The sequence below is a fragment of the Rutilus rutilus genome (genome assembly GCF_951802725.1).
Source record: "Rutilus rutilus genome assembly, chromosome: 15".
NCBI lineage: Eukaryota > Metazoa > Chordata > Actinopteri > Cypriniformes > Leuciscidae > Rutilus > Rutilus rutilus.
The window spans coordinates 5,232,644-5,257,603 of record NC_140220.1 but is presented as its reverse complement, the minus strand read 5'-3'; the positions used below and the strand labels follow the sequence as shown (position 1 = coordinate 5,257,603).

Below are 24,960 nucleotides of genomic sequence, written 5' to 3'. Positions count from 1 at the left end.
CATGGGGTTGTTTGTCTAATACAAAAAAAAATACACAATTAACCCATTAATTTGTCCATTAACCCTTTTTTAGGGAGCATGAACCCCAATATTTGAATGTCAAGTGAGTCAAACAACATTGTTTGATTATAAAAAGTTGGATCTTGGAGTAGTAAAATGTATGTTAGCTTGTGTTATGGTTAATATTTGAAATCCTCAGTTGATTAATCATTACATTAAAACAACTGTTTTGTATTACAAGCTTCTGAAATGTTGTTTAAATATGCAAATGCAAAAGAAAATGAATCAAGCCTTAGAAAAAAAAAATTACATTTAAAAAAAGAAATATATATATATATATATATAAATGAGAAACGATAAGTTAAATTGAATCATATATTATTATAAAGTCAACTGCTTGAGTCTGCAGGAAGCAAATATTAACTAAGGTGACGTCTAACAGATGGATAATCACTTTATACAAAGTTTTAATGAAAAGTTGTCTTTAATATATTAATATCAAGTGACTACTTTAAAGCTTAAATATTACATCTGCCACAACAACAACAACAAGAAGAAAAAGAAATGTTCAGTTAAAACAAATATTCCATTCAAGCCAACTTTAAAAAATACTTGTTTGCCATCTTACAGAAACATTAGTTTCAAGTCAGTGGTTCAATAATGATGTGAACCTGTTTTTTGGCCTGCTGTATAATGTGATTTCCTCCTGTCTGTGTTGGAGTTGGAGACACGATTAGTGTCGCAGGTCCATAGAGACGAGAGTCCCAGAGCGGCTCTGACTTCACCAAAACATAGTTCAGTTTATTTGTCTGGAGAAAGTGCCGATCCTACTCTCATATGTGATGAAGGTCAAAGGTTAGTGTCCGTGAACATGGTGTGTTCTTTCCTGACTGTGCTGAAGCCTTTGATGCTGTCCGTAAACTCCTCACCTTCAAACTGACAATCAAAATCATATATCAGCCAAAACTAAAGCATTTCCAAGCAGCAGCAAGTGCATCATAAATCCTGATGTTCTCACCAGGCCGCTGTCGAGGCGTCTGAAGTGCGGCTCCCACGCTTCCTCGTCTTTCTTGTCCATGAACTGACTGACGCTGCGCTGTAGAGCGTTCTGTGCGTACCGACCTGAGACGGTCACCACACCCTCCGCAGAACCGTCTTCATCAACCATTTTACCCTCAGTCACCTCCTGAACAACAGAAGAACATCTGAGAAGAGGCTTCGTCACCTCCTGAAAGGACTTTTATTGAGGGAAATCTTATGAACCAACTCTAGGAGGCACCAAGCATAAAATAAAGTATATTATTAAAATATGATGATATAAGCTTATGATTTTTATTTTATTTTTTTGATCTATATTTATTTTATATAAATGTAATTTATTTTAAAACTAAAATCATTTAAAAACCATCATTATTTAAAATAAAATAAACATTAACTGAAATATTAAAGATACAAAAACTTAAACTTAGTTATTTACCAAGGCAACATTTCTCATTTTCATTTAGCTTAAGTTAAATAAAATTAATAACTATATAGACATCTAAAGAAAAACTAAAAATGACAAAAACAGACAGCGAAATTAATACAACTTTAAATAAAATGAAATAGAAAACTGAAAATATAATAAACTAATTCAAAATATTTATAAAAACTTAAAACTACTACTAAAATAACACTCATTTAAATGTCATGACAAGTTTCTTTAAAAAAAAAGTTGAGCTAACTTAAAATGAGGCAGCCTTTCACAATCAGCTTAAGTTATATCAACTAATTTGCACTAATTAAAGTAGACAAATACTTTTGTTCATCTAATGATTAACAGTAGTCTTTGAACTTAAAAATGTTTTTTAACTAAAAAAAGTAGTTGTAAAAATGTATTATATTGAACAATGTTGTGCCATTTTCAGCTTGAAAATATTATGTGGTAACTATTATTAAAAATGATCATTGCTTTGCATTTACTGGCTTGATTTATGCTTCTGCTGTTATCACTGTTATTCAGCTGTCATATGGTTCAGAGTTCATATTTTTACTGAATTACAATTGTTGATCAGCACCATGTTTGAGATGTGTGTGTTGAGGTGTATATTTGCGCCTCATTGGAACTTTTGTATGCAAATATTTGCCCGGGTAAAATGGGTCAAATATTTGCCTCTGGTTTTAAGAGGCAAATAATATTCATATCATGAACATCATAGTTTTGGTTTCATAATCACAAGGATTGTAGCTGCTTGCACTGCTAGATACTAAACATTCTATAGTTTCCTTGACAAGAATTTTTACATTTTTAAGCTCAACCTGTTATTAACAGAAACAGAATTTAAAAAATTAAATGAACAAGTTTTTAAGTTGGCTCAACTGGAGCAAATTAAGTTGAGTTAACTTAAAAGGTTGAGTGTGATAGGTTGCTTTATTTTTCAAGTTGGCTCAACTATTTTGTTTTAGTTGCCTAGGCAAGAATTTTTAAGCTGAAAATACCATCTGTTACTCATTAGATGAGCAAAAGTATTTATGTTGACTTTAATTGGAGCAAATTAGTTGTGTTAACTTAAAAAGTTAAAAGTTGCCTCATTTCTTTGACGTTAGCTAAATTTTTTAAAGTGTACTATTGTATATGCAGAGACAACTTATTTTTTACTCCACTTGGTGCTGCTAGTCGTGCGGAAATTACTTTAAGATTTAATGTTTTTTTGTTTTGTTTTGACCGTTTACTGTTCTGTTTTATATAATGTTCATCATACATGTAAATTCAAAATTGAGAAATTGAATCTGCAATATATGGGTCTTTATGCACTAACACGCAGTGCATAAAATGAAGCTCTGACCTCCATATGCATCGTGAAGGCCTTCAGTGTGACGCTGTTCGGAGAGCCCACCGTTTCTGGAACCATGTCGAACTGTGTCGAGGAACAAACATATCATTAACATTTCATAGATAAATGGTGAAGAATTATTTCAGGACTTTGACCAGAATTCCTTCAGGAAAGATAGATCGGGGCGTTCACACAGGAGTATAAAATGTTGTCAGTGTACTTCAGATATGCTAATCAGACTTATTGAAGAGACAAGGCCTAATACAGTTCCTGTCCTTTAAAGCAGGTCAAAGCACGCAGCAATGGAAGGGTTAAACTCTTGTCAGAGTGTAACTGTGTAACTGACAAATGACAGGACGTGTATTTGCGTCTAAAAATGCGAGACACGGGCAGAGGTGTAGTCAAGACCAGTCCTTCAAAACCAGAAGTGTGAAAATATGATCAGGTGATGTTGGCTTTGTATTAATGATGACATAATCATGTAGCGGCCTGATTTATTGATCTCATCCAGCATTTAAAGGGGATAGTTCACCCAAAAATTAAAAATTCTGACATTAATTGTCATTCCATGGTGTAGGGAAAAAGCGCAGACCTGGTAACCCTGGTTTAAGCTATATGGGTGATTCATGGTGTCAAACAGAGCCTGTTTAACTTCACTATTTTTTAATCTGTTAATGTGTTAGTGTCGCGTTAACTTAGACGGTCATAACATAACAGACTGCATCTGAAATCACATATTCTCTTGATTATAGGCTACTTATTTTTAATAAGTTATTACTTCACGACCGCTAAAACAGTACTGTTTTAGCATACTGTATTAGCGGTCATGCTATAGCATGAATATAAGACGTACTACATTAACCATGTTGTCATTATGTGACCTGTACAGCAGTTGTGTTGCTTCACTGCCATTCACAGATCCTCTCCTGTGGCCTCATGGGATAGTAAAGTGTCCATCATATGCACACTTCAGAATCTCACCGGAAGTAGTAGGTCACCCAGGTACTTTTTGCCTGCAGTTTTATGAGTAGGCCTACTGTGAACTCAGACATACTTCTTTTGTCACATACTGTTTTTCGCCTACTATATAGTAGGGAAGTATGCGATTTCGGATGCAGCTCCACTTCCATCAAAGTACTTTAGGTGGACAATAACTTTTTTTTAGGGCTGCTGTAAAGCCAAAACCTATGAGCCAAAACAATCTCTGTTCCATTAATTTCCTATTATCACTGTAAAGCTGCTTTGAAACAATCTGTATTGTTAAAAGCGCGATAAATAGAGTTGACTTGACTTCATGCACATGAGTTGCAGTCTGACACGTTTTTTTCCATCCCACTTTTGATTGACAGATATAATCGGCCCTGATCATAGGCTCTTTTTAAACAATTGGCGATGGTCCTTGGTGAAAGTAATTGCTTTTATCTAAAAAATCAAATAAAGGGTCTTTGGTCTCACCAGGTAGGAGTTGCTGGCTGGGAAGTTGGTCAGCGGGCTGCGGCGATGCAGTGGCAGTGGGACAAGCGGCGGCCGCTCTCGGGTGAACGGTGGTTTGTTCAACGCCTTGTGTAAAACTAAAGCCAGAATGACAGCCAGCAGCACGAGCGCGACTCCGGCCATCAGCACGATGAACCACAGCTCGCGGTAGAACGGTGAACCTCCCGCACCTGCACCCAGACGACCACCGGCAGGAGTGGGTGCCTCGACACCTGAGGTCATGGCAGCAGACACAACACAACACAACGCTGCTTTACAGCCGATTCAAGCAGTCAGGGAGGACAATTGTCATGTATTAATTAACATCTCGTGCACTTTTGCATTTATGTATTCTGAACGCAGCTTCAGCACATAAAATTGATCTGGTAATAATCTGTGGTAGTGATCTGGTAAACAGATCTGTTTTAAATGAAAGCAACTTGCACTGACATATCTTAAAATATATCGTATCAGTGGCTTTTTCTTTTCTTTTTCTAAGGCATGTTTATAAAAGCTACTTAAATGTCCTAATTGAACTAAGGCCTAATATGGCTTAATCTAAACTCTCTCTGTAAAACTAGGCCTTAGGCTACCTTTAAAAATGTATTAACCTAAATGTGTAGCCTACATTAGAAATAAGATTAATAAATGCTGTAGAAGTATTGCTCATTCTTAGTTCATGTTAACTAATGTTAACAAATGAAACCTTATTGTAAAGCGTTACTGAAATATTTTTTTTAAATAACTTTTATTTCTGAGATGATAACTGGATGGCAAAATAACAAACACGCCCGTAACGAGGTGATGTGACCTCATAGTGGGTCGTATTCATTGTATACTGCAGGATTCCAGTATTGAAGTCTGATAACAGCCTGAACGTCACGTCGCTCTAGTTTCACTGTCCTGATCTTTCTTAGCAGTAATCACATTGCCAGAGGTCTCTGTAACAAGACACGTTTGCTCCATATCTCTCTCTTCCAGGTGAGGACGTTTGATATTTGTCCATCACCCTGCTTTTTAGCATTTAAACACAAGTGGGGTTTTAAAAAAGCATCTTGACCCACTGCAAAGAATGAAATACTGATCTGATGGACTGATGTTTTCTTCTCTTTATTTCAGTCCAAATGACAGCATCTAATAAAAGCTGCACGCATCTCATCTGTGTCCAAACTCAGAGGTCAAATGCACACAGCGGCATGAAACAATTCAAATAAAACGAGCAAACGTCACAAAGAGTTTCACTCACCAGTGTCTGTGTCCGTGGTTCCTCTCATAGGGGTTCAGGGACCCCAGGAGTGTGTGTGACATGAGACAGGGCCCTCAAACGGACCGGAGAATCAACCATGAGCGCTGACCTGAAACATTTTTTAGATGTGCATTGGGAAAACACTTAAATGAAGCTATTCGGTCTGTGTCGTCTCTTCGAGGGGAGTGTGGAAAGGACAGAAACGGTGTGTGTAAGGTGTCTCTGCAGCTGTAATTGTACTCCAGGGCTCTATGGTAACAGGAGGTGATAGAGAGATCAGTTACCGCAGTAAAACCGTGTCATTTTGATACAACCCAGTGAACACACAAACTCTTAGTGCACACATTTTGTCTCACTTGCTATTTTAATCCATGCACAGACAGTACCTGTAAATGCTAAAGTAACTGTTTTTAACATGGTTACTGGTCTTATGTTTCACAAGATCAGATATTAACATGTGAACTACAACATCTTTTTTGAGCTGACACATCTTTCAATTTCATTCTACTTCATGTGGGATTTAAAGGGTTAGTTTAACTCAAAAATAAAAATTCTGTCATTTATTACTCACCCTTATGTCATTCCAAACCCGTTAGACTTTCGTTCATCTTCAGAACACAAATGATGAAACGATGTATCTTTTTGATGAAATCAGAGCTTTCTGTCCCTCCATTGACAGATACGCAACTACCACTTTCAAGCCCCAGAAAGGTAAAGACATCATAAAAGTAGGCAAATCTATGTGACTATAGTAGTTTAAGTGCTTTGTTTGCGAAAAAACAAACAAACATAATTTACCACTTTATTTACAAAATATGAATCTAGAACCAGCTTTTACGAGAACACCACAACATGCTTTGAGTTGTTAAAAACTTAATAGAATAGACATTTTAAAAAGAAAGTAATAAAAATTAGGCCTAACAAAATTACCCAACATTGAACTAAAATTAAAATGAAAACAGAAAATATACAAATAAAAACTAATTCAAAATATTAACAAAAACTATAATACTAGGCTATATCAAAGATCTAAAACAACACTGCTGCTAACTTCTTGTAATTGAGTTAAAACCATATTTTGAGGGCAATACTTTTGATCTAACAGATGTTTGTATGCATATTCAAATTAATTACTAGTCCAATATGCTAGCTAGATGATTTGCATTGCATTGTGTAGAGCAGGTTTTTATTTGTCTGTATATTTCCGTTCAAACACATTAAGTGAATATTGAGGTTTGCTGTAATGTCGTATCGTAACCACTAGAGGCCAGTGCGGATTAAAGTGCACATCATAGATATATGGTGCGGATTGCTCTAACTTCGCCAAACATGTCTCTCTGCAATCTTTGTTATAATAAAAACATGCAGAGAAATACAGAATTAAAGAAATACTAATCGTTTTAACAATTTTGACTTGCCATTTACGAAACGCGTTTAATGATGAGTCAACTTTCTGATGATTTCAGCAAGTATTAAAATGAAATATTCATGAGATATTCTGCTGATATATCATGAGATATATGAGGCCGATAGATGAGTCAGTTCCCGGTGCACGATGCGCACTATATCAAACAGAGCGGATTTAATTTATCATGACGCTAAAATGCTAATCCATTAATTCCCTGATCAGCATTCATGTTTCGCCTGGTCGCGTTTGAGACACCGAGGGTTTATTAGTGAATTAATGCACTCTGGGATAAAATCATCTGCAGATGTAATTAATCACAGACAATCACACTAACTCGCTTACAGACTGACAGAACCAGCACACGCTAAATCAAGCTGTCAGATTTTCAGTTTTCAATTTATGAGTAAAAATAATGATACTTTCACATTTTGTCCTACAACACACATATATTTAACCAAACATTATGACCACCACTAGTCACAGCGGTAAAGCAAAAAAAGATGATAATTTCCTAACAAGGCCTCATTGAGTTCTTGGTAGATTAGATGGAAAGCAATCAGTTCTCATAATCAACATGTTGGATGCAGCAGAAATGGGCAGGAATAAAGATCTGAGCGACTTTGACGAGGGCCAGATAGTTATGGCAGAGCGACTGGGTCAGAGTATCTCGGTCAGCAGTGCTGAGAATTTACCAACAGTCCAGAGTTTACTGGCAACACGGTGTTGGGCTCTTCGATGCACGAGGAGGGCAATGAAGGCTATCCCGTCTGGTCCGAGTCGACAGAAGGTCTACTGAGGCACACTACATTTCAGTGATGGTTATGGGAGAAATGTGTCACAACACACAGTGCATCTGCTGCGTATGGAGACCAATCAGAGATCTATGATGACCCGTCCACTGTCGAAAGCACCTACAAGGGGGCACATGAGCCTCGAAACTGGACCTCGGAGCAGCAGTGGAAGAGGGTCGCTTGGTCCGATGAGTCCCGTTTTCTTTAACACCACATGTAAAAGAACGTGTTCACGTGCGACGTTTACCTAAGGGTAACGATGCACCAGGATGGACTGTGGGACGACGATAAGCCGGTGGAGGGAGTGTGTGACGCTCTGGTCAATGTTCTGCTGGGAAACCCTGAGTCCGGTCATTCGTGTGGACGTTTATTTGACACACGTCACCTTCCTAAACGCTGTTGCAGAGACCAGACACACCCCTTCATGACAATGGTGGAAGCACAGTCACACTGCACACATTGTTCAGGAATGGTTTGAGGAACATGATGAAGAGTTCAAGGTGTTCCTCTGGCCTCCAAATTCTCCAGATCTTAACCCAGTCGAGCATCTGTGGATGTGCCGGACCAACAAGTTCAGCCCACGGCGGCTCCACCTCAAACTACAGGACTTGAAGGATCTGCTGACGTCTCGGTGCCGGAGACCACGGGACACCTTCAGCCTCTTGTAGAGTTCATGCCTGGGCGGGACGGAGACGGTTTGGTTTGTTTGTGGTTTGTCCACCAAAGGGTCCTTGGCCTGAAAAAGGGTTGCAGACCCCTTGCCCTAGCATCACGACAGTGACTTTTCAACAGGCATGCATCACTCAAATGCTTCAGAAAATGTAAAAAAATTAGTTGTTAACTTTCCCAACTACAAGGATAGTGCTAGTCACAGAAATTCAGAGCAGGATCTGTCCTGCAATCCCAACACACACACACACACACACACACTTTCATTCTGCTAGCAGAGCCGTACAGGATTCTTCCAGTGTAAGCATCTTTTATACGAGCCTCATTAATTACCCTCAGTGTAGAGAGACTAATGTGTTGATGGTTCCTGACGGCCTGTGAAATGATGCAGGAGGAGCTGTCTGACATGCTGTTCATTTATCTGCATCGATTAGCTTGATTATTCATAGACATAAAGGTACAACAGCCATCACAGTGATCTCTCTTTCTCAGAGAAATTAAATTCCAGACCTACATTGACGAGACGCATCAACAGACACTCGACTCTTTGGACTTGGACACCGGTAAAGCAACCGACCAGAATACCAGATCTTATTGTAGATGATCACTGGGAAAACATCCCACCAAACGACCGTGATATCGAACACAAATAAAGTAATTGCTTATTTACGAGGAATATTTGCTAATCTCTGAGTGTTTGGAGTCAAATAGACGCTTGTATGTTTATATTTGTCATGCAGCTCTTTATCTGAAAAGAAAACAATCAGATTCCCATAATCCAAAAATAAATAATATAATTAGAAATTTGTGGGGTTCGAACACAAATGAATGTGACGCAGCTCATAAGCGGAATAATCTGCTTGTTTTTTGCGAATGTAACCCTGACCGGCGTTCGCTTACTTTCTGCTGGAAAAACAAATCAAAGAGACGAAAAACACAGATGTCAAGTCCGTTATTTAATGCATTATTATTGAATATCTTCATATAATTTTTGCCATTTATTAAAAAAAAAAAGTCATTTCATATAATCAAACAGATAACGGGAAGATAAACGTACATTATTGTTCATGAGAGCATCGTACAACATCCACAAAACCTTCACAAGCAGAAACAGTGAGAATCACACACACACAACTGCGACTGCCATTAATAACACACTCAGAAATCCAGAATAAACGCCATCAGAGAATGACAGTCATTGAGTCATTAAACTGGTGCAGATAACAAACTCACAAGAGATCAGTCTGTCCTGTTCACATTAATTCTATCTTGTAGTGTTTCCTTTATTATGGTAAACATGTTCATATCTGATCATCACAATGACTGACAGACAACAATCAGCGCATAAATATTACATAAAACCACATGTCTCAGAACAGTACAGCATGAATGAGTAAATGTCAGATCATTTTTGAGTGAACTATCTAATTTCAGTTATTGCTTCAAAACATACTTTCACATCTCTGTGAATGGCTGAGAACAGATATTGCTATGGCTTTTCTTTTCTGTCATTTAATGAGCAAGAGCCTTTTTAATTTGGTGTGCTAAAAGGTTCATGTGGTAAAAACGGAATAAAAGAAAAAGCTTAGTTTGTGCAGATATACTCATGAGCATCTGGAGATTAAAGAAATCCTATGTTAGTACATAATCTATTAGTTAAAATTTCAAAAGTGCATTGGTACGCCTCTGTTATTTGATGTTTCCACACTTAAATGTTAATCTACACATCATATTTCTGTCTAGACTGCATCTCTGAGACCTTTTGAATTGAAAATTGTGTTTATAGTAGATGTTGTCGAACACTGTTTTTCCTTTATGTTTGTGTCAGGAGAGTAATTATTGACTATTATGTATTTGGCAAGGCTGACGCTCTCTACTATGATAGAACTCTTATGAAAACTGAAAAAAAATTCTGCACATTAAATGCTCTTTATCTTTAATAAATTAAATAAATACAAACCATTATAAATAAAGTTTCACCATTAATTCAACGATATTCACATCCAGCACCTACTGATGTACTACCATTTTTATTTTTTGAAAAAGTGTCTTCTGCTCACCAAGCCTGTATTTATTTGATCAAAAATACAGTCCATTATTGAGAAAAAGTATTAGAATTAAAAATAACTGTTTTCTGTTTAAATATATTTTAAAATGTAATTAATTCCTGTGATCAAAGCTGAATTTTCAGCATCATTACTCCAGTCTTCAGAGTCACATGATCCTCCAGAAATCATTCTATTATGACGATTTGCTGCTCAAGAAACATTTCTGATTATTATCAATGTTGAAAGCAGTCGTGCTGTTGATTTTTGTGGAAACTGATGTATTTTTCAGGATTCTTTGATGAATAGAAAGGTAAAAAAAAAAATGAACAACCAATTATAAACAGTAGTGTATGTTTGAAACTTCTTTTTTGTTAGTTAAATCAATCCTCAACTATGTGAAACTGTGTTTGTTGGAGTATATCCTGTACTATTTTTATATGTCATGACACGCGCCTGTTTTTCCCCATGGATTTGAGAAGAATCCTCTTTCAGACGTTTCTGTCACCTCAGTTTGATGGTCCAATCGGGTTAAGGATCAGACATTGGCCTCCAGAAGTTCCAGAAAGAGTTTGTGCATGGGGACGCGTCCGTCCTGTTTGATGCTGAAGAAGCGGCGCACGGCTTTGACAGAGGTTTGGCGGAGGAGCGGGAGGGTCATGATGAGTTTTCCCGCCCGTCGAGGGTCTTCCCTGTGATGGACACACTCGTAATCCAGAAGAGCCTCATGGAGAGAGTCCTGAAGACCCTGAACGGCCTCCACGTCCTCTATATGCATCGAGTCTGAGAGAGGGAATCAAAACATCAGGTGTTGACCGTCGTCTTCAATAAATTGCATTGCATTTATTCAAAAATTGACAGTAAATAATGTAGTGTGTTGCAATAATAAGTTGATGAAAATGTGTTAAAGGTGAAGTATGTAAGATTTGTTTATGTTAAAATACATTCTCTTAACCCAGTTGTTCATTGACTACTATTAGTATGCCATTAATGGGTTTATTTCCCCCAAAAGTGTAAACATCGAGTCTCACATTGAGAGCGGTCCGCTCAGATCTGTCAATCAATTCGCAGCTTAACTCTTTCCCCGCCAGCGTTTAAAAAAAAAAATTTTGCCAGCCAGCCACCACCAGCATTTTTTATTATTTTTCATAAAAGTTTCATGGCCGACAGAATATTTTGTTGTATGAATATTTGAACATGCAATTTATCAAAAGAAAGAACAGACCCTCTGCATTTAAGCTGTTTTCTAGCTTCATGTATCCCTTTTTTTTTCAACACTTGAATATTGATAAATTTCATAAAAAAGCAACATTTTCAGCAAAAAGCTGAGAAAATCACGTTTTTGTCAAAGACCATGTCGGATTCAGAACGATGATCAAAACACAGATGGAGTAGATGGAGTCCATCAACACTCCCAAAGCTTCACAGTCCTGTAGCTCATCCTGGGTCGACATTTCATTCAGTAACATTCTGCAGTTTAGATTTATATGCTGTTTAATGATGATTATCGCATCTGCTAACATATGATATTGCTTGTTTTTGCTTCTTCTTCTCCTTTGTTTTGATTAGGAGATTCTGTACTCTTTCAGAATATGCGTAATAGCGCCCCCTACCACATAACAGTGAAAACATGGAAAGCCGGAAATTTCCGTCAATGGCGGGGAAAGAGAATTGAGTCCCAATTCAGAGGCTGCATCCTTCAAAGGACGCAGACTTCAAAGGCCAAGCCTTATGAAGGCAATGAAGGTCGGACCGAGAATTTATAAATGGGATGGTCTAACCTCCGGTATGGGAGGCGGGTGTGCTAATGGATCTAAAGACTGCTAATTGCTGAGTCACTAATGCGCCTCTTGAGGTCTACACGTACAGCTCTTACTAGCCTATGTCCGTTACACTTACTCATGACACATAGCAACACAGCTAAAAGTATTCCTAATATGTTGGACCTTTTATTGAAAGAACCTGCTGAGAAGCCTTCACAAGCATCCGGACTGATGTTTGAGTTGGGGGAGGCAAATTACGCATGGACGTAATTGCAAGATTGTTTAAAGGCACACTATGCAAGATTTGTACCTTAATATAACAGATTTGAAGTCACTTAGATGGTAAACTAACTCGTAGTAGGGCGAATCATCCCGATAGCAAAGCAGGGGGGGACGCCACTGGCAGGTTAGAGAGGTGGCGCCCCGACAAATCTCGCGAGAATCTATGGCCTCTATGGAAGACTCTAGCATGCATTTCAGAAGTGAATCATGGCAGAGTCGACGAAGAAAGCGAAGAAATCGCGGTCGGAAGAGTCAAGGAAAAGAAAACAAGAAACTGACCGCGTGAGGAACCGGACAAGAGTCACACTCAGTCAGGCTTTCACTCGTTGGTATTTACGACAGTAACGTTAAATACAAGTACTCCACAGCGACTCTAGGGGTCGCTGTTTGACAAAAACGGAAACTGCAAAGTATGCCTTTAAAAATATGATTTATTTGTGTAATTCCCCTAGGTGCCACTAGTCTCGCAGAAACTACATAAGCCGCATTCGTTTAAAGCATGTTTTTGTGTAAAAGGGTTGAACGTTCCTTGCAAAAAAAGTACCCGTATCATTTACCTGAGTTGGCGAGAGCGATGGCTTTCAGAGTGACGAACTCTTCTCTCTCCAGCCTCATGGATCTGTACCTGCGCACCAGCTGTAATATGGCCATGTGGAGCTCCAGCAGACCGGCTGATTTCGCCTGTTCAGCATCCATGATGTAATCCTCCGCAAACACCAGCTTGTCATCGCAGGCCAGCGAGCTGAAAGCCACTCGCAGGATGAGGATCTCCATCCAAGCGCTCTGCAGGAGACTCATCTGATCGGACAGACAGAGGCTGGAGAAACCTGCAGGAGTGATGAGTGACTGATCAGAGAAGCTCAGATTATAGATCAGATCACTGGGCCTCATTCGCCAACCGTTCTTACGAAGAAATGTGTTCTTAAACCCCACTTACGCACTTTTTACGAAGATTCTTATCTTTTTTTACGAAGATTTTCTTATCTTGGATTTGTTCTTAGCTAAGAACAAAACCTACGCACACTCAAGAGCACTTTTACGCACATTTGAGTGATGACAGTTTGCTCCAAATAATTGGTTACTGCATTTTATTTAATTCTACAGTCGTTTACAATGATAGTATTTTACTGTAATGCAATTTTACTGTAATGCAGTGAACCAAAGACAGTCTCAAAAACACGGTTTGAAATCGCTGGTGTTTCTGACGTCACAAACTACCTTGTAACCAATCAGATCAACATGTGATCGTCAACGAATGGATCTCTGAACTGAGTGAGTGAGTGGAGGTGGAGCTCATTTGCATATTCATAGAACTGCATATACTAAATGAGGAAAGGGTGTAGAGTTACATGAAGAAAAAAAAATTCAAGGAAAAAACGATTAAATGTGTCAATTTGGTGATCAAAGATGAGTTTAAAGGGATATAATTATTGGCTACAGGGGGACTTTAAAGGGGTGCTATAATGCCCTTTTCACAAGATGTAAAATAAGTATTTGATGTCCCCAGAGTGTGTGTGTGAAGTTTTAGCTCAAAATACCCCACAGATATTTTTATATAGCAGTCACTTTTTGAGGGTGAGCAAAAACGCACCGTTTTGTGTCTGTTCCTTTAAATGCAAATGAGCTGCTGCTCCCGGCACAGGCCAGCTTGTGTCATTTTACCTCACACAGACATGCACTTTCAAAAACCTTTAACCTTTTATGGTCAAACTGAAGTCAGATGATGTCAACTGAGTCAATGATGGAGAGACTCAAGAAGAAGTGACATGTAGAAGCAACAGGACATTTCTGAATGGTTAGTTGATGAATTTTTGTAGCTGATGTGTAGATATCTTCTAGTCATTGATTAGCATATTTTGTCTTGATAATCTATAAATCGTGTTCAGGGGGCGGGTTTATGTAAATTCTAGGGTTGGTGATGTCACTAACCCGAGAGGAGTGTCGTGTAGTCTCTACCAGCCGTTTGTTGTAGTCCTTAAAAAGCAATTTCTTTAAAAGCAAATATCTCCCTTTGCTTTGAACTTTGAGCGTTGTAACTTTGCAGATGTTGTTTATGCTCAAACGGCAACATTACACACTAACTAAAGTTGGAAAAGTGACATCATAATCAACCACCCCTTTAAACAAGACTGCAGTAATTAACATTAAGAAACTCTAGTAAATTACATGTTATTTTGTTTAGATTCTGTTCAGAAACGTGATCTCTATTTGAAACAAAACAAATCGTGATTCTCAGTTTATCCAGAATCCTGCAGCTCTAACATATTTAAAACAACTAATCACCTAATTAAACTACGAATCAGCTAAATAAGTAATCCTAAACAACTATATTCAGCTAAATAACCAATCAATATCTATTATCTAGATAAACTAATTTCTAATTTCACCTTACTCAGCTAATTTCCTAAACAACTAATCTGATAAACAAACTAAAACAACTAATCACCTAAATAAGTACATAATTAGCTATATAACTAATTAACACCTAATAACACCTGCCTCTGAGATGTTGAATCAGCTCATAAAATAAGATTTTAATATGACAGATAAAACCCTTCTTATTTTAGAGCTAATTTCTATTCAGTTTCAGACTGGACTGTGACCTCTGTTAGGAAAGACAGCTCTGTGTGTGTGTGTGTGTGTGACAGGGGTTTGTCCCCTGAAAAACCGCGTCAATGACGGACGAATCTCTCTCATTCACGTTCTCTCACACTTAATTAAAAAGCCAGTGATTAGTTTGGTGTGGCGAGGGAGAAGAGGAGCTTTGATTTGATTTTTTCACCCATCACTGATGCTTATCAGAGGCCGTAATGACTCGTATCTCTCGCTCTCTCTCCTCCTGAGTGACGTTCATTAGCTGATTGCATCTCCGCGCTGATCGATCGCGGGTTCACGCCGTGCGCTGGAGACGCGGCCGTATCGACGTCTGTGAAACGTGTTAACGGAATCAAAGGGCCCTCATGACACTCAAACAACGCAAATAAACAACCCTGGAGCCATTTAAATCAGCAATGTCATCTTCTATTGTACATCCTGCTACAGACGCCAGGGAAGAGACAATGCTGCTGTCACACACACACACACACACACATAGTATTTCAATGTTGACATGAACACACACAACCGCTCATGTGTATGTAAAACACACAAACACAAACACACACACACACACACACACACACACAGAAACATGCTTGCGTTACACTTTGGGGGCAAAGCTGTTCGCAGAAGTGAGCTAAGCCTGACAATAATTAAAATAAGGCGAATTTTATTAATGTTTTCAAATCAGAAGGAATGTTTTGTTTTTTAGTTAAAAAAAATACTAAACATTCTTAAGACAACATTAATTCAATTGAGAAGCAAAATTGCACAAGACAAAACATAAAAATGATGAAATTATTGAAAAATATCAACTAATATAAAACTATAACAATTATAATATTTATATATAATATTTTAATATATAATATGAAAACATATATATTAAAATATATTCATACTCAGGAAGTTTTTAAAACAATTTATGTAAAAGTGTTGAATGGTCCTTGCACAAATGTTATGTGAAAATATGTATTATATTAAAGCTGATATATTAAAACAGATAAAGCTGAGACACTTCAGATGTGCACTGTTTGCCATCGTGATTTTGAATTGCTTGAAATATGACTGGAATCACTTCAAAAAATAAATATACAGTTAAGTGCAACATGTGCAGCGCAAGTCTGTCATATAGGCGACATGAAATTATGAGAATATCATTATAATAGTGTGCTTGGGACATGGATTTTGTTGGTGAGACTTTAATTTTTTGTAATCAGTCTCTCAAAAATGATATAAAAACTTGGATTTATATTTATTGGCCAATATATCGGTTATCGGCTTTCAAATATAAAGAATTTTCGGTTATCGGTATCGGCCAAAATTTTCATATCGGTGCATTCCTATCAAATATATAATATTTATTATAATAATATGCCTAACAAAACTTTCTAAGATCCACCATTAAAACAACTAAAATTGTATAATAATATAAACACATACTGTACAGTATATATGAATTTATCAAGATATACGTTTTAATATCTTACACAATTTTTTTATGTTGATATATTTTTTACTAGAAAATACAGATTACAATATTTTTTGCTTTTCATTTATTATTTTTGTAGTCATTATAATTAACCTTATATAAAAACCACAGAAGTCTGTTGTGTGTCTTCATGTAGATGTGTGTAATAATCACTCACATTCTCCCTGTCCATATGTGAATTAATGGTGTTTATTTACCAAATACTGTAATCCAGTGCACAAACTATGGCATATAATCAGTCACGTGTTATGGAGAATTACACACACACACACACACACACACCTGGTTTTGTGGTTTGTTTTGTAAGCATTACTATAGAGGTCAGTATCAACACAAAAACAGGTGCTGGCCAGTTCTCTGTATGCGTGTATGTGTGTGTGTGTGTGTGTGTGTGTGTGTGTGTGTGTGCGTGTGTGTGTGTGTGTGTGTGTACATGTGTGTACAACTATCTTTGTGAGGACCAGTTTGAGTTTTAGACCATAGGAGTGAGGTCAAAGAGAGTAAAGTGAGGCATCACTTCCTGAGACCCATTTAAAGGCCTGTTTGAGGGATAAGGTTATAATTCGGTTAAGGGTAGGTTTAGGGTCAGGGTTCGGGTTAGACAGGTGATGGGTAGGGTTAGGGTAAGGAGCTAGAGATTACATTGTGTCAATGTCCTCACAAAGATAGATGTACAAGAGTGCATGTGTGTGAGTGTTAGAGCTCGTCTGTAGTAAATACATTAGCTTTAATAACAACAAAAGTCTATGAAATGTCCTTATTAAGATACATAAATGTGTGTCTTTAGAGCAGCTAAAAGGGCAGACGTCTCAAATACAGGAAGACATTTTTATTCTCTGAAAACATCGAATGATCTGACATTCCAGTTGTTTTACCAGACACACAGACACACATCTGAACTAACAGCACTTTATCTCTTTGTATCCAAAACAGATAGTAGATAAAACCTGTGTGTGTGTGTGTGTGTGTGTGTGTGTGTGTGTGTGTGTGTGTGTGTGTGTGTGTGTGTGTGTGTGTGTAATTTAAGTCCATTTGGCATGTGAGTTTTTGAGTGTGTGTACCTGGTATGTGTTTGGCCCAGCTGATGTTCAGCACGAGCTCTCTGTCGGCGAGGTCACACAGGGTCGTCAGGGCTTTGATGTCACTGTCGGGGAGCGCGGGGTCAGGCATGGCACACACTCGCTCGGGCTCGGCCCCCAACAGGAGGGTCACCACCTGATTCTCCCCCTGAATGCTGCAGGACGCTAAAGAAAGAGCCAGGGGAGATTATGAACACACATACTGAGACGCAGATGTGTCTGGCTGAGGTGAAATCTGCTTCTTACGGGGTTTTCTGTGAGGTGGAGGTACGCTGAGGTGCACGCTGGGATCAGAGTCAATTCTCCTCTTATATTTCTGCCGTCCTCCTCGCACCCGGTCCAAACGCACACCTGGAGTCACACACACACACACAATGAAGAAAATAATGTAGATTCTGTAAATGTAAATTATATAATCTGTGGATTGTTTTCTTTTTTACAAAATACACAGAAACTGGCTGATATTACTAGAATTTACTTTATTAAAAATATAAGTATAGACCTAGTCAGAGAGGTTTGTAATGCATCATAACAATGTATGTGAATACATTAATGTTGTATGCAAGACAACAATATGAAATAAACAATATAAATATAAATGATTAATTTATTATAATAAGCCTCACAAAACTTTCTTAGATTTATCCTTAAAAATACATAACTTGCACACACATAACAATTAATGTAAATACATTAATATTGTAATATAAGTATGTAAGTCAAAATATTTAAATAAAAAATATATAAATATATAAAAATACAAATTGAAAAAGCATATTAAATTAATATAAAATGTATATTTTTTAATAAAACTAAAACTTTTTATTATAATAATAACATACCATATATACTGTCTATATATATAATATATATATATATATATATATATATATATATATATATATATGAAGAGTTCAGATGCAAAAGCCTCTAAGTGCCATCTGAAATTTTCTTCTAGAATGATCATTTTTATAAAGCTCGTATATTTAAGTTCAGTAATTTCACTTAAATGACAATTAATAGGTAATTTGCATTGCCATTTAAGTGAAATTATTGAACTTAAATATACGAGCTTGATAAAAATTATCATTCTAGAAGAAAATTTCAGATGCCACTTAGAGGCTTTTGCATCATATATATATATATATAGTTGAATCTGTCACGAAGAATTAAGGCAGTTCTGAAGGCAAAAGGGGTCCAAACCGGTACTAGCAAGGTGTACCTAATAAAGTGGCCGGTGAGGGTTTATACTCCTGTTTCAGTTCTGCTCGTTTATGGTTTATTGTGGTTGGCAAGTTCTCCCTACATTTCCCTTGAAATCTCCCGAGTGTTAGGATTTCTGAATAAAGACTGTCTGTTTTGCTACTTCTGCGTCTCATCGTCTGTGCTGCAGATCATACCCATAACACAGCACTTATTGTTGCCTTGTTGGTTTGATTGCTTCTATTGTTCTCCTCATTTGTAAGTCGGTTTGGATAAAAGCGTCTGCTAAATGATTACATGTCAAATTTAATACCCGTGACAGCTGTGTCTAAAAATGTAGATTATGGGATAAGAAAAAGAACTTGTAGAACAAGTATAATAAAATATACAGTTCGGCTGAAATAGATCTCCATCCGTTTGATTTTACAAATTATTTTGGCAGCGTTTTGCAAAAGCAGGTGCACTGAAACTAAATCAGGGCAGCAAAAATACGACTCCACACCTGCACTAATATCACACTTTTTGCTGACTGCTTCAGTTTTATCTGAATATAATTATTATATCTATGGTTGTGTATGTGAAAGCACTAAAGTAAATTCCAGAAGCCCAAAATATATATGTGTTTGATCTCAGATGCTTTCATAGCCAAACAAATCAAAAGAACCTGCATGCATTGTCATTCATATAGTGTGTCGCACTTCATTTTCTCACAAAACCTGTCAAGAACGTGCCCATATCATCAAAACAAAGACATTTTGCTTAAAGCAGTAGTTCTCAAATAGTGGGTCATAACCCAGATATGCTCTGATGCAGAAAACAAAATGCTGACGGCAAATAATAAAATCCAACAAAACATATAATTATGCGTAATTAGGATTTGTATGACAATCAATTCTTGTCCGTTCTCTTACTGTAATGTGAACCAATGACACGATCTAAACATTTCAACTGTTAAAATGGTATTTATGCTAATCCTAATTTTGAAAATCGTTCTATTGCAGCAATTGGAAATCATTGGGAATTATCATTTTGAATCATTTAAATAAATAAAAAACTCGATTGTAGAAAATCCTGACGCATTTATTACAGTTGCTTAATTTTCATGAAAATAATGTCACAAAACAGACTTAATTTTCCTTCTTCGAATATTTTTGCGCTGAAATGTGCCAGTTTTTGTGAGAATCATCCACACACACACACTCTCACCTTCTCTCAGCATTCCCACAGACAGACATTTAGTGAAGCGGCAGGCCTGACAGGACTTCCTCCTCCGTTTAGTGATCTCACAATTTCTGCTGACCGAACAACTGTACTCTATATTACCTGAGAGAGACAAACAGACAGACATCATCAGATTCAGGACCAAAAACATGCATCTAGCTAAATCTGTGTGTATCAAACACACAAACACACCTTTTATCAATATTGACACCAGTTTGCTATTATTAATATTAAAGAGATAGTTCACCCAAAAATGAAAATTAGCCCATGATTTACTCACCCTCAAGTCATCCTAGGTGTATATGATATGACATTGTTATTTCAGACGAATACAATCGGAGTTATATTAAAAAATGCCCTGGCTCTTCCAAGCTTCATAATGGGAATATATATTTTTTTAAGTCCATCAAAGCGCATCCATCCATGATTAAAGTGCTCCACACGGCTCTGCGGGGGTTAATAAAGGCCTTCTGAAGTGAAGCGATGCGTTCGTGTAAGAAAAATATTCATATTTAAAACTTTCTTAAGTAAAATAACTAGCCAAACGAACATACAGATTCCACTTAAGTCTAAGTGCAACTTAAGCGAGTAATGTGACGTACTGCTGATATTTACGCTACGCCACGACGCACTACGCTACTTCTGACGTCATACTGCGTAAGTTGTGCTTTAGGCGTAAGTAGACTGCGTTTGGTCGGAAGCTAGAGTTTTACTTTGTAACGTGTTAAATATAAATATTTTTCTTACACAAACGCATCGCTTCACTTCAGAAGGCCTTTATTAACCCACCGGAGCCGTGTGGAGCACTTTTATGATGGATGGATGCACTTTCAATTCAATTCAATTCAAATTTATTTGTATAGCGCTTTTCACAATACACATTGTTTCAAAGCAGCTTTACAGAAAGTGCATTTCAGAAATGTACATAGAAAAATAAAGTTAGTTAATCATGTATTAATTTAGGGCATAACATCGCTGGCGTCGAGTCGTCTCTTCACAGGTGTCGAGTCGTCTCTTCACGGGTGTTTGGGCATCTGAAGTCTCCATGAGAGGCTGGATACAAACTGGAGCTGACGAACTCTATTTACCTCGGGACTAGCGTCTATGATGGACTTTGATGGACTTCAAAACATAAACTGCCATTCACTGCCATTATAAAGCTTGGAAGAGCCAGGACATTTTTAAATATAACTCCGATTGTATTCGTCTGAAAGAAGAATGTCATGTACACCTAGGATGACTTGAGGGTGAGTAAATCATGGGCTAATTTTCATTTTTGGGTGAACTAACCCTTTAAGTAGCGCTTAATAGTTTTGTGGAAACTGTGATCCTGACCTTGAATGGTGCGTTTGAAGAAGGCTTTGCAGGCCTCGCAGGAAGCCACTCCATAGTGGAACCCAGATCCGACGTCTCCACACACGAGACACAGGCGTTTGGGGCCTGAGCTGAGCCCGTGTCCGCTCTTCACCGGCGCTTCCTCCAGCAGCCTGCAGGGGGCGCCGGGGGGCCTGAGCCCCGCCTCCACCCCAGAGTACGACCCAGGCGAGTCCAGACCTGTTGGGTTCCCTTTAGTTACTGAACTGAAGCTGCTCCCAGCGTCCGACGACGCCCCGGGACTGTGCTGGGTCAGGCTGTCCGACAGGGACGAAGGGCTTGAGGGTTCGGTCTTGATGTAGTGGCTGCTGATCGACATCAGGTCCAGGAAGCTTTGGAAATGAAAAGAATAATGAGAATTAAGAAACAGGAACAAATACATGTGTGCATTTTCTTATTACACAGTTAAATGTTAGGCATAAATGCATATAAATTATATTTAAAAAAAACAGATAATACATGTAATTTTAGAGTATAACACTGCATGAATGTTGTTGTTCTATCAATTATATTATAATTTATAATGAAACTCTAACAATATATATCCTATATCCTTTTGTTACATTTAAAATGTAACAAAATTCAAATAAATTCTGTTCCGTTTTAACTTTCTATTCATCAAAAAATCCAGAAATTCCACAAAAAATATGAAGCAGCACAACTCAACATTGATAATAATCAGAAATGTTTCTTGAGCAGTAAATCATCATATTAGATTTCTGAAGGATCATGTGACACTGAAGACTGGAGTAATGATGCATTTTAAAAGATATTCAAAAGAAAAAGTTATATTTAATAGCAATACTATTTCAGAATATTATTGTTTTACTGTATTTGATAAAAAAAATGCAGTCTTGTTGAGCAGAAGATACATATTTCATAAACAATCAATAAATCTTACCAACCCCAAACTTTTGAACGGAAGTGTTTGTTTTGTTTATTGTTTAAATATAGCTTTAAAACTAGCACTGTTTTAACGTCACGTGTGTGTGTGTGTGTGTGTGTGTGTGTGTGTGTGTGTGTGTGTTACCCTGATGGTGTTTTGTCCTTGTGTAGGTCACACTGTGCACGTTCTACAAACTGTTTGTGTTCATTATGTTTGTATTTTTATTAGTCATGGTTCACAGAAAGACAATTTACCAGGATGTTTTGTTTTACAGTAGCCTACATGAAACCTGAAAAGAGCTGCAATCTGACGGAACAGCAATTTAGTGGTTTTCCTTTTATCAGCACAATTAAATATTTCCCACTATGTCAGACGTTACAGGCCACACAGCACCTGAACACACCTGTTCTCACACACACACACACACACACACACACACACACACAGTAAGCGGCGGCCAGTAACGTGATCCTAAAGCCCATCAGGGTTTTTGTCTGGGATCCAGAGGAATTACCTGTGACTCCTTCACTCATAGCAAATCCTATTGCAGTAAGATGGTCAGTGAACGCTGCCAGAACGTGTCCTTATTACGTAAATACAGTATACAGCGGGATTATATTTGGGATTTTTCCAACTCTTTCAAAGTGAGGTTTAGAGCACCGCGACTAATATCAGGCCTTTCAGTACACAGGAATAACTCTGTTAGAAATTAAGGTTGATAAATTGTTGATGGTCTATTACATGTTCTTCTGATCAACGTATTGGTTTCTGGGTCCTTTAAAGCATGATGGTTTCCAAAAAAAACAACAACATCATGTACAAAATGACATTGTGGAACTTAAACAGATTCTCTTATTGTATTCTTTAAATTCTTATTGGAACTTTTGTTTTTAAATAATCTTGGTCTGATGATTGACAGTTATTAACAGTTTTTACAGATATTAAAGTTGCTGATTTATGGAAAAACACTTTTATTCCATTTACTATTTTATCTGATCTTTTGAGAGGTCAACTAGGCTATATAAAACTGATCAGTCTTGAACGTATCTATAATCTACGAATGTCTATTTACCATAAGATCAAATCTTTCTTCTTAAATTTTCTTTCATGAGCACGTTTTATTATATATTACAATACCAAGTATTTTGGTGAAAACTGTTACATTTTTGCAAGTGCACACGTGACTTATAGATGAGTAACACACACACATATGTGTGTGTGTGTTGCTCATCTATAAGTCACGTGTGCACTTGCAAAAATGTAAGTTTCTACCAAAATACTTGGTATTGTAACTACTACATAATATAAATTAATATAGGATCACCTTCAATCAAGAATATTTTAGCCATTTTATAGTAAATAGGCCTATAGTATCAATTTTATACAGTTATAGGCTACTTTTCTATTACAAAGTTACACCTAATGAAGTTCATTAAATACAATGTTACATATAAAAACCTGATTATGTCCGTATAAAGTTGTGAATTAATAAAGTTACTTACTTGTTCTGTTCAGAAGGGAAGGAAAAAGATTCCGGGTGATAAAACTGCACTAGATCCATGATGAGACAGCTGAGAATGAAACCATAACCTGAGGAAAGGCTTGTGAAATCACACCTATCACTTGTTTTCTCCTGTAATGAGGTTTTATTGTAAGCAGAAGCTGGTCTGCTAGTGTTTCTCTTCTCTGCGTTCCTCTTCACTGCAGCGCAGGACTGCTTACGAATATTGAAGGAACGTTTCGGGTTATTCCCGCCTTAATGCCGACGTCACCGGATAATCAACCAATGTGAGCGCGCTCTAATGAATATTCATGAGCATTTCAGGTGAGCGTGAAAAGACGCTTCAGTTTGAGGCTCAGTGAAGAGAGGAAGACACAACGTTGTCGTTATTTCAGCTGTCTACAGCGCGATATTTTAAGTAGAGTATTATAAATGAATGCGTCAACGTAGACAAAGTGTTTTATTCTCTAACCAACCTCCAGAACTAATTATATAGCCTACGCTTACTAAAAACATTACCATAGGTATCATCAGATGGTAATACCATGGCACTTTAAACTGTAGGCTACTCATGGTAAGTGATACCTATCACACTTACAAAAAAAGTGTTGCCTGAAGGGCACAAACAGATTTCCACTATATAAACATTATTCCAATGGACCTTTTTCACAGACTAATCCACCCAAATCCTGCAAAGTTTTATATAATTTTTTTTTTTTTTTATGTATGTACATTTATAAAACTAGGCTACCATTTGTATTATATTAGGCTATACCTTTGCATCAAATTACAAAAAATATTACGCTGTGAGGGTGTTTCTAATACAGAGGCTGTGGGAGTGATGGTCAAATTGACCGTTATCAATCTCTTTTCCTCTTTTGAAAGTTGTGAAACCACTATTGTGGACGTTTTTATTTGTTTTTGTTTTTGCTATTTGAGCAAATGGGAACACGAAAAATATAATGTAGTCTTTCATTCACCACTATAGAAGTTTACCCAACTATGATGACTTCCGCTTCCGAGAAACGTGAAAATTTTTTTGAAATAAAGAAGACACACCTGCACAGGTGGGCCAATTAGTTTAGTTTAGAGCTTTATTAATCCCCTTGTGGAAGT

At 37.3% G+C, this 24,960-nt stretch overlaps 2 protein-coding genes across 2 annotated transcripts; both read right to left on the bottom strand.

Annotated features, from left to right (window-relative positions):
* Positions 1-469: 469 nt before the first annotated feature.
* LOC311305604 (usherin) lies at positions 470-5,781 on the bottom strand. Its single transcript, XM_084433409.1, has 5 exons — positions 5,533-5,781; positions 4,269-4,519; positions 2,826-2,897; positions 1,019-1,186; positions 470-936 (listed from the first exon to the last, which is right to left on the bottom strand). The coding sequence occupies exons 1-5, from the start codon at positions 5,558-5,560 to the stop codon at positions 850-852; spliced, it is 606 nt and encodes a 201-aa protein (XP_084289535.1). The 5' UTR covers positions 5,561-5,781; the 3' UTR covers positions 470-849.
* A 3,564-nt stretch (positions 5,782-9,345) lies between these two features.
* esrrgb (estrogen-related receptor gamma b) lies at positions 9,346-24,057 on the bottom strand. The gene is made up of 7 exons (XM_084431845.1): positions 23,846-24,057; positions 21,419-21,789; positions 20,069-20,185; positions 17,906-18,010; positions 17,642-17,824; positions 13,048-13,317; positions 9,346-11,228 (listed from the first exon to the last, which is right to left on the bottom strand). The coding sequence occupies exons 1-7, from the start codon at positions 23,902-23,904 to the stop codon at positions 10,984-10,986; spliced, it is 1,350 nt and encodes a 449-aa protein (XP_084287971.1). The 5' UTR covers positions 23,905-24,057; the 3' UTR covers positions 9,346-10,983.
* Between the last annotated feature and the right edge of the window lie 903 nt (positions 24,058-24,960).